This window comes from Nuphar pumila, chromosome 6 (genome assembly GCF_984573655.1).
Source record: "Nuphar pumila chromosome 6, dmNupPumi1.hap1.1, whole genome shotgun sequence".
NCBI lineage: Eukaryota > Viridiplantae > Streptophyta > Magnoliopsida > Nymphaeales > Nymphaeaceae > Nuphar > Nuphar pumila.
In genome coordinates this window covers 95084690-95094779 of record NC_143254.1, presented here as the reverse complement: position 1 = coordinate 95094779, position 10090 = coordinate 95084690, and the positions used below count along the sequence as shown (strand labels likewise).

At 38.3% G+C, this 10090-nt stretch overlaps 1 protein-coding gene across 1 annotated transcript; it reads left to right on the top strand.

Moving 5' to 3' along the window:
• The first annotated feature begins 625 nt into the window (after nucleotides 1–625).
• On the top strand, nucleotides 626–9284 carry LOC149835253 (uncharacterized). The gene is made up of 6 exons (XM_090010469.1): nucleotides 626–793; nucleotides 2899–3015; nucleotides 6555–6630; nucleotides 8054–8386; nucleotides 8486–8558; nucleotides 8638–9284. Exons 1-6 carry the CDS (start codon nucleotides 711–713, stop codon nucleotides 9108–9110), a joined length of 1155 nt encoding a protein of 384 aa, XP_089866595.1. The 5' UTR covers nucleotides 626–710; the 3' UTR covers nucleotides 9111–9284.
• Nucleotides 9285–10090: the final 806 nt, after the last annotated feature.

Sequence of the window (10090 nt, the reverse complement as noted above, 5' to 3'; positions counted from 1 at the left end):
GTGTAGTATGTAAAGACTTCACATTATATGTAGCGTTGGCGTTGCATGCTTGACAGCCACCCATCTTGGCATTTTTTAAGATGAGTGCAGTGTTCATCTCGGGAAATATTGAGATGGATGATCAACGGGAGCTCCACTTGTCTGACCGGTGTAGGTAGTGCACATCACCTTGTGTTGGGATGTTGCAAGTTCAAATCCATATGGTACGGTTGTATAACTTTTAGGAGTCTGCCTAACTCCAGATTTCTCTGTCAAAAAAAAAATGTTGAGATCGGCAGGCGGGCAGCTGCTGCATGAAAAAATGACCTCTAATGGGCAAGCCAACGGGATATACTTTTAGTAGAGAAAAAATCAGAGGTATTTTTTGGCTGTCTAAAAACAAGTTTCTGATAAACCGGGAAGTTCAAAATTCCGCGACTAAGTTCGCGATCTTGGGGGAGATTCCCAAACTCTGGGATTCAAAGACCAAAACGCCCTTGGACATTTGCGTATTCATGCCGGGGCCGCATTTGGATGTTCGCTAGAACGTGACCAAATTTATGTTTCACGTGTGGGGGCCGCAGAATTCACGCAAAGCGTGAACTTGGTCACGTTTACCTAAGGCAACCTGATCGCGGTACAGGGTAAGGGTGACGACGACTGGTACGGACGCCGGAAGACGCCGCCGGAGACCTTCACACTCTCTCTCTGGGCCGTTTGGATCTGTGAGAATGGGAGGCGACAAGCGTCCGATGGACGACGACGACGATGGGTCTCGAGAGATGAAGAGGCAGAGGAGGCCTGGTTCTGGGAGGTATTCTTCTTCTTCTTTGTTATGTTCACTCTGTTCTTCCTTCAAAATTTTGTTCTTTCTGAATCGCTTGGCTCTGTAGGAATTATGGAATTTGGGAGTGAAGATTTGGGTTCTGCTCTTCTTTTCCGGATTTTGGTATCCTTGGGAATTTTAAGTGTTTTGGACGTCTCTCTCTCTCTGGTGGTTTGGGGCTGTGTGTGTTTTGTCGGCTTTGGGCTTAGATCCAAACGGTATTCAACTCAACCCTTTGAGTTTTCTTTTCCTTTCTGTCCAAAATTCGATGGACTCCATGGCCATTGCGATCTTCAAAGTTTTGTGTATGTCTCCGTGATCGGAAATTGAAGGAATCGCTGATGCATTTTGATCCGTTTAGCCGAATCCGCCGTCTTTAGCTCTTGTGTGTCTGGCTGCCATTGTTTATTGAGGATTGCTCCTTCTCTGTTTCTTTTATTGCAAGCGTCGGTTGAACATAGGTTGCTGCTTAATTGGCATCTCCATGAGTGGTAGTTGAAAATTTGCTAATATGAGTTTGCATTTTCATATCTTTCTTTTTAGTGCCCAAGATATGGTATAGTGGATGAGTTTATGACACTGAAGTTATCTCGGTTTTGTGAGCAATGGGGGTCAAGCTTTGAATGGTGGGTATGGGTGCTAAGATATCCTAAGTGAATCCCACACTGCTAGAGATGTCTAGGGCGCGTTTGATACCGGACGCTCCAGTTGCACCCCCGGCGTTTGTCCCGGACGCTCCAGTCGCCAAATTCAACTGCGCGATGCATGTTGTCCGCACGTATCAAACACAGGACACAGCCTGGGCAGGGACTAGCCGGTCCCCACTCAGGCGCATCCCGTGTATCAAACGCCAATTTATTGGTATTGTTGGTCACATTGATAAAATCATATCAGTCACTTTGAAGGTCCATTTCATGTTGCAAATTGCTACCCATTTTGTTTCCAGGCTACACATTGGTTGCTGTTCGGTACTAAATGCAGGAGTGCTACTTGCTTCTCAATTCTATCTCCTTTAATTCTAATTTGATGGTGCCATAGTTGGCCGAGTTGCCCTTAAACAGCCTCATAATGGATAATCTGTGTTTGGATGGTTACCTGAATTTTAGAAGCTTTGGAAGCTCACTTCCCAAGAAGTTTGCTTTCGGAGTCAAACCACACGCTTCTTTCATGCTTCCAAACACTACGAGGAGCTTGCTTTTGGAAAATGGAAAACACTTTTTTCATCTTAAAATAACTAAACACTGTTTTAATATACGTTTTTAAGTGACTTCCTAAATGCTTCACACTTCACACATTAATGTATTTCTAAAACTCTCTCTTCTCGATTCATGCTTTGTGCATAGCTTCTTGCACCCGCTTCTTACTCTGGTAACTATGGTATTTGGAAATGGAAATTGGAAGGAAGTAACACAATGAATATGTCTCTGAACTCCTACCATCTGCTTCTGTTTACTCATTTATGTGATAGTTCTCTATTTTGTTTTCCTTCTTAGATTCCTTGAAGTGAAGTGACTGCAGCTCAGCTTCTTTATTCGAGTCTATGTATTTCAAGACTAGGGATTTATGCAGACAAATTTGGTTCAGATGTAGGCATTACCGAATCCAACCTAACCGGGTATTGCCTCATATGAGAAAAATGTAATACCATATCTGGGTCTGACCAGCTAATCAGATACATTTTATATGTATTTGGGCTCGGATTCTGATGCAAACTGCATACTGAATCCCAAATTCAATTGTTAATCGGACATCATATGCTCTACTGAATCTGGCTAAACAGATTTGCATTCGGTTGGATATCTGACCCAAATCTGATTAGCTGATGTCCCTATTCAAGAGTTTGCTGACTCAATTCCATCTTTATGTCTGCCATGTTTTCGTTCTATTTCTCAGTTTATTTCACGTCTGCAGCTTGTGTGTCATATTCTTGTCTTCAAAGTGCACAGTAGTTGTGCTAGAATATCTGAAAACCTGGTTTGCTTAGTCTTATTGAATATAATTAACTTTCATTTTGTAAGTTTGTTTCAGTATCTTTGAGAATTTTCTTCAGGTCCAAATAAATTATTTCTCATTTTAATCATTTACTGTAAAAGGAAAATGGAGATCAATCAGCATAGGAGTGGAAAAATTCGAAAATTCACTGGAGCTATGGTAAAGAGAGGAGATCGGCATCGAGCAGTGAAGGAGCAGAAAATTTCAGATCCTATAGGGTATTCTTCTGTGGTTGCTGATATGCATGCATGTGTGTGTGTGTGTGTGTGTGTGTGTGTGTGTGTGTGTGTGCATAACTATTCTGTGGCATGCTGCTAGTGCAAAGAATTACCTCGAAACATGCACCCTGCTGGAACAGGTGCAAGTAAGAAAGAGGAAGATTATAGAGGAAGAAAGAGAGACTTGGAGCAAAGAGATGTCCCAACAGCTTTCCTTATGGCTGGCGTCTAGTATATATATTAATATAACAAACAGATTACAAAAATGCCCTTTAAGCAATAAAGGCATTATGTCTTTTACAAACAAAGTTGATCTGAACTTGGGTCTGGATCTCCTGTCCACGATCCATATTCTTAACACGCCCTCTCAAACTGTACATGAGTTAAAACCATGGATAGTTTGACCTTCAGATACCAATGGAGATTTGTAGTGAGAGCTTTGGTAAATAAATCAACCACTTGATCCTCTCCTCTAATTGACAACAATTGGATTTCCTTGGCTTCCACTTTCTCTTTGACAAAGTGTTATCTAACTCCACATGCTTCATCTTGCCATGCTGAACAAAATTCGTAGATATGGAAATCACACTTCTATTATCACTATACCATAAGGACCTTGATATTCTTTGATTTAGATTGGACAGAACATGCCGGATCCATGAAACTTCTGTGGTAACTCATGTCATGGCACAATACTCAGCTTCCTTATTAGAGCGTGCCACAATTTTCTGTTTTTTGCTATACTAGGATACTAGATGTGAGCTTAAAAAGACACCATAACCCGTAATCGATCTCTTAGTGGAAGGATCTCTTTCCCAATCAGCATCCAAATAGGCAACAACTTTAATTGAAAATTTTGAGTCCATGTGCGGAGGTCTAACATAATCCAACCCATTTGAAATAGTACCTTTGATGTATCACAAGATTCTTTTCATAACTTTTCATACCTTTGATACCTGATTAACGGAGTACCAAATTTGGACATGTATTCTATAACCTTTCTGGTTCATCAAGATCAACATCATCAATTGAAACATCCCTCAACTGGGTGTTCATCGCCATAGGGGTACTAACGGGCCTGCATTGAAGCATTCAACTTCACTTCAGATGTCTTGGGTATATTTCTGTTGTGAGAGAATTAAAACATTTAGGCTGCTGGTCCACGTGCACTCCAAGGAAAAATTGGAGGAGCCCCAAATCTTGTATGTGAAACCTCTTGTGCAAAATCGATTTTAGTTGTTGTATTCTTTCAGCACTATTCTCTATGATGATGATGTCATCCACATATACTAAGACAATGGTGATATCTAACTTATCACGACAAACAAAAAGAGAATAATCACAATGACTTCTCTTAAAACTAAGAGCTTGAACAACAATGCTGAATGTATCAAAGCAAGCTCTTGATGCTTGCTTCAATCCATAAATCACTTTCTTCAATCTGAGAAAAGTTGCCCGTGAATCTCCTTTCGGATAGCCAGGAGGATGCTCCATGTAAACTTCATATAAATCACCGTGAGGAAAAGCGTTCTTCACATCAAGCTGAAATAGATTCCATCCATGAGTGACTGCAAGAGAAAGCACTACTCGAATCATTCCCATTCTCACTACCAAACTGAAGGTTTCATCGAAATCAAGTCCATGTTCTTGGTTACAACCTTTGGCTACTAATCTTGTTTTATAGCACCCTATGCCACTTTATCTTGTATACCCAGCGACACCCAACTACATTTTTATCTGCTGGCCTTGGTACAACGTTCCATGTATCACAATCGTGCAGGGCAGCAATCTCTTCACGGCGTCAACCTTTCGCTGATTTTTTCAGGCGTCATAAAAGGATTTTGGTTCTTGAATGTCTTCAAGAGCTGCTGCATAAATTTGAAAGTCCAATGAGAATGTCTCATAGCTGATTCATCTTTTTGGCGGATGTCTGACCCTACTAGAGGTACGAGATTGAGGCTGGAGAGCCTGAAATATTGTTTGTCTGCTTGGCTGATTTTCTGCACTACTGCTGGACTGTACTATAGGCTGGTCGGCATCAGCTACGTTTGCTCTGTCTGCATAATCACTATCACTAGGTGGCTGGCCAACAACAGTTGCATCTATATCTCCCTGCTGGCCATTGCTACCACCAGCTACAGTAGACTTCTCTTGAGAAATACCATCAGCTGAACTTTTCTTCCTGCTGTATACATGCTTAAAGAACTGAAAACCTGATTGTGATGGCTGAAATGAGTTGGCTGCAAGATGTTCTTTTGCTGCCACTTTATGATATTGAGAGGTCCCTGTGGAAGGCCAGAATGCTCGAAATGCACTATCATCAGATGACAAAGATGATTTTCCACATACTTCCTCATGAAAAACATGATGAGAAATTAAAATTTTGTTTGAAGCATGATCATAGCACCGGTATCCCATATACTCATTATCATAGCCAATTAATTGACACAGTAGCTTTTGGAGACTTGTCATTAGAGTACTATTTATGTGAACAAAACATTGACAGCCATATGCACGGAGATGTGAATAATATGGATGTACTCCATGTAGTAAAAAATATGCAGACTCTCCTCCAAGCTAGGGCTCCACCATACACATAATGACAGAGACTCATCATGCATCAAAGACATGTCATTAATCTCTGCTCATCAGACTATAATTATCTGAAGAAATATAGGAGACTTACTCTAAATAAACTTTCCAAAAATAAATATATATTTATAGCTTCAAAAAATCTGCAAGAAACAAGTTGTTAAACCTCATGTTGTAAATTTCATCATTTTTTTTCCAGAAACAATGCTGGCATCCATTTCAAGTAAAATGTATTACAGTAATGTAACAACCTGAAGAACCTGTACCAATGTTGTACTTGGCAATCATGGAGCAAACTTTTGTAAGGCATACAACTAGATTAAATTGATAATGACATCACATTGCTGTAATGAACATAAGTGCAAATAGATTTGCCCCAAATTTTTCTCTCGTAACTAACAAATAAATTTGTGCTGTCCTTGTCTCTTAAAAACCAGTGGCACTTTTTAAAATCAACAACCTCTTTTTACTGTTGCATATTTTAAAATGCCTTTCTTGATAAATATCTGCAATTCTGCATACAAAAATGCTGGAAAGATTTACTTGCCTATTCTCCATTAAGATACATATTGCGTGGATTTTACTCCCAAATAGAAAAAATCTAGGAAAGAACAGGCGACTTCAGTGAAAAGTCAAAAGACTTGGAAGGTGTTGAAAATTCTTAAAGGCATGGGTTGCAGGTGATGTAAAGATCATACATGCCATAATTTTATGGCCACACTCAGTCTGTTTACTTTAAGGATTGATTCTTCACCCTTTATATGATGCAGCAATATCTTTCATTTGTTATGGAATTTAATTTGCTTGATCACTAGATGCTAGGACATGCATATGTTCATGCGAGTTCATTTTGCTTCCCTGATTTTTGTCGTTCCCTTGCCTTTCTTTTTACATGCAGTGTGTTTGTATTTTTAACTTTCTCTTGCCTTTTTCATTTTTGCCTGCAGTTTGTCTGGAGGGGGTTTACAGGAAGATTTTGTTCAAAGACTTATCTCAGTAATGGAGCCCCTTCTTCATGAAAATGTATGTTTCTCTGTCGCATTGCCATTCATCACCATACTAAGTTGATACTGTCCAACATTTGAGATAGTTTGAGCTGTAATATATTTTTTCTTTCATTATATTCATTACTGATCATGGTCGCATGTCAAGAAACAGCCAAATAAAAATCCAAGACACAGAAAAATTTGAAAATTTTCCAATAGTTGGCTTGACAGTGGACAGAATTATGCTAGTTTTTTTTGAAATACAGGAGCATCCCAGTTCCCTACATAATTGAAGTTGCTAATATTGACGGTGCCCTTATCGTTATGGATGTTGTATTGCTGTTAGATAGGGTACTAGTTCCAGGATCTATTTATTGGGAAACACTCCGAGTTGCAATTGAAAAAGACAACCTAGTAGTGCATTCTAAAAGTAAAATGACATGCTTAAATGTATGTTCGTTGGGGGAAGGGCCAGCTAAAAATGATCTGGGGATGCCTGACAAAGTCATCAAAAGATTAAAAAATTATGTTTGGGGGAAGAGCCTCTAATGTATATTTGTTGTTCGTCAATTTTGACGGAACAAGAATCCATATTAACATGAGCATAAGGCAGCATCTTTTCTGACCAAGGCTCTGATGTATGCTTGTTACATCTAGAGGAATTTATGATGATGAAAACATTTATTAAAATGTCCAACAGATTAGTGCCTAAGATTTATCATTAGAATGTCCAGCAGATAGTGCTTAGGATTTATCATTAAAATGTCCAACAGCATTATTACTTGGGATTTATCAAGCCATTCAATTTAGATAAGGGTATCTTTGTTGGATATATGCTAGCTGGAAATGTTGTTTCTTATTTTATCACTATTCATGATTGATGTTTATTGAAACCAAATATTTGATGAAGTTTTATAAAAAAAAATCCAGTGAGACATGTTTAAAAAAAAGTAAAACTGGAGCACCTTGCAGAAGAACCACTTGAACAAATGGTTGTCTTCTAACACAGGAGCATGTGCAGCAATATTTCTTATTGCCATCATACATAAAGCGTAGTGGGTAATGTGTTTTTTTTTGTTCCATGATGCAAGTATGGCTATTTCTAGAACTTCAACATTTTCAGCATTTATATCTATATTTCTTAATTCATACATTGTTTATATGATTTGTTCCTCTACAGTGTCTTTTCTTTAATTGCATAGGTTAGGGTAAACTTTTGTTTGCTATGGTCAATATCTTGATTTGCTGTGAAATGTCCAGCGATACTTAACAGACAATTTTTTTTCTTTTTTTATTGTTCACTATAGGAATTGGTAATTGTTATTTGTTAAGGCACTTGAGAATCTCAAATTTATATATGTAAGAATGTGCATCATCTTGTCATCCTTCATAGATGTTTTTATCCTGCTGTATAATTGCTTGATTGACATTATTTATCTATTGCATCGTCACTATAAAAGATGTCCACAGTTCCCCCTGTTTCCCAAGATGCAGATAGAGCTGGTTGGACGACTAGTCGTGATCAGTTCTTTATTAACTTGATGCTTGAACAAGCTAGTAGAGGAAGAAGAACTGATACAGGGTTCACAAAGGATGCTTGGAAGTCAATTTTCCTCACTTTTAACAGAAAGTTCAACTTGAACTATACTATTTCACAACTAAAAAGTCGCTATAGAAGATTAAAATCCCAATATAAGATGATTAAAACACTTCGAGGTCTTAATGGATTCGGGTGGGATGATGAATTGAAGGTGGTTACTGCATCTGAAGATGTGTGGGAGCAGTATATCTCTGTAAGTTATTATATGATATATTTCTTTTTACGTGTAACTGATTTGTTTGATTTCCTAAACACATCCCATAAATCTTGTATTATGGTGTCTGATTCACAGGAACACCCAGATGCAAGGAATTACAAGAGTAAATACTTTCCATTCTACGATCAATGTGCCATACTGTTTAATGGTAAATATTTTATTTAAAATTTTATATGCATTTAGTGAAAGTATACAAATGTTTAAAATCATTAATTCATTATACACAGGAAAAAGAGTTGAAGGACATGGAACAGTGTATACGGTGCATAATGGGCTAATGCAAGAAGATGCAAATGCAGCAATCAACACAGACACACTATATTCTACTGATGAAGCAAGCTCTGAGGATGGAATGCCTTATGAAGTTCCAGAACAGCAGCAAAAACAAGGAGATACCACATCATCAAGCAGCCAGGAGAAAAGAGTGTGGTCAAGCCCTAGACATAGAATTGCTGCAGCATTAGAGAATATGTCATTTGAATTTGCAGATAGTCGATCAGTGCAAAAGATGGTCTCAGAGGATGATGTTTCTTTTCGACAATGTGTGCTAGAGCTTCAAAGCATGGAAGGATTGGACCCAGAGGATTGTGTGAAGGCGGTCTCCATTCTTAAGGATCCTCTTAATCGAGTTGCATTTGCTACTCTGAATGAAGATCTTCGCCGAAGATGGTTATATAGCGAACTTGATCAGTTGAAGTAACCATACTTGTCAGAGGTGTTGAATTTCAACAATTTAAGTGGTTTGAGATTGTTCTAGTGGGATAAGTTTCGTGCTGAGGCCTCTCTCTCTCTCTCCCCACACTTTTTTTTCTTGGTTACTTTTGCTAGATGAGGCCATTGTTTTCTCAGTTTGATTTTGATAGTTTGACTCTAGTGAAAACCATCATCTTATTTCTATAGTTGTTATACTTTGAATAGCTGACGAGTTCATCATAAAAAAGGGAGGGCCCAGATGACAATAGTCTAGCACATCAAGTGATGTATCTGACTTTGCTGATTCAGTGATTCCAAAGGTAATTCCAGTTGGTTTATTTTTCAGGCCTTAAAAAATCTTCTCAAAATCATGACGCAGTGCAACTCCAAAATCGTGATATTTCTTGTGCAACGGCAATATTGTATGGGTATCCTAAAAGTTTCTGTAATAATCTGAGACCAAGTTCAGAACATGTTTAGGTCTTCAATCTAAAGGAAGGTGGGATCTGCTTAAATGCATACAAGGAAAAGAAGGAAAGGATGAACTTAATCATGATGTTAGTGTATGCTAGCAAATAACTCAGTTTGGAAGCTCATAAACATCTATTTCTTTGTTTCCATTTCTAATGGTGCATATTCAGGGTGCACATACACCATGATAATTGAAAACTGCAAGAATGAAAGATAAGAGTATGCACGTAAATGTGTGCCATGTCCAGCCTTCAATTCACACACACGCACATGATTATGGATGGGTAAGAATGTACACAGGGATTTATTATTTGTGATTATTTGTAAGAAGGCTTCATATTTCCCTGTATGTATATTTTAAAATAGGACTCTTAAAGCCATGTCCAAGTAACTGGGATGGGACTTGATGATGATAACACGAGGTTTATGTACTTAAATAACTAATTACATAAACAATCAACGTGAGAATACTAAAAAAAAACAGTACATTTTCCCATTACGTTAAACATGACCAAG

What these genes read in the sequence shown, in the direction of transcription:
- LOC149835253 (XM_090010469.1), top strand. Translation starts at nt 711, where the DNA reads ATGGGAGGCGACAAGCGTCCGATGGACGACGACGACGATGGGTCTCGA. An exon ending in AGGAGGCCTGGTTCTGGGAG is followed by an intron (nt 794 to 2,898) that starts GTATTCTTCTTC and finishes TTACTGTAAAAG; the next exon opens with GAAAATGGAGATCAATCAGC. An exon ending in AGCCCCTTCTTCATGAAAAT is followed by an intron (nt 6,631 to 8,053) that starts GTATGTTTCTCT and finishes TCACTATAAAAG; the next exon opens with ATGTCCACAGTTCCCCCTGT.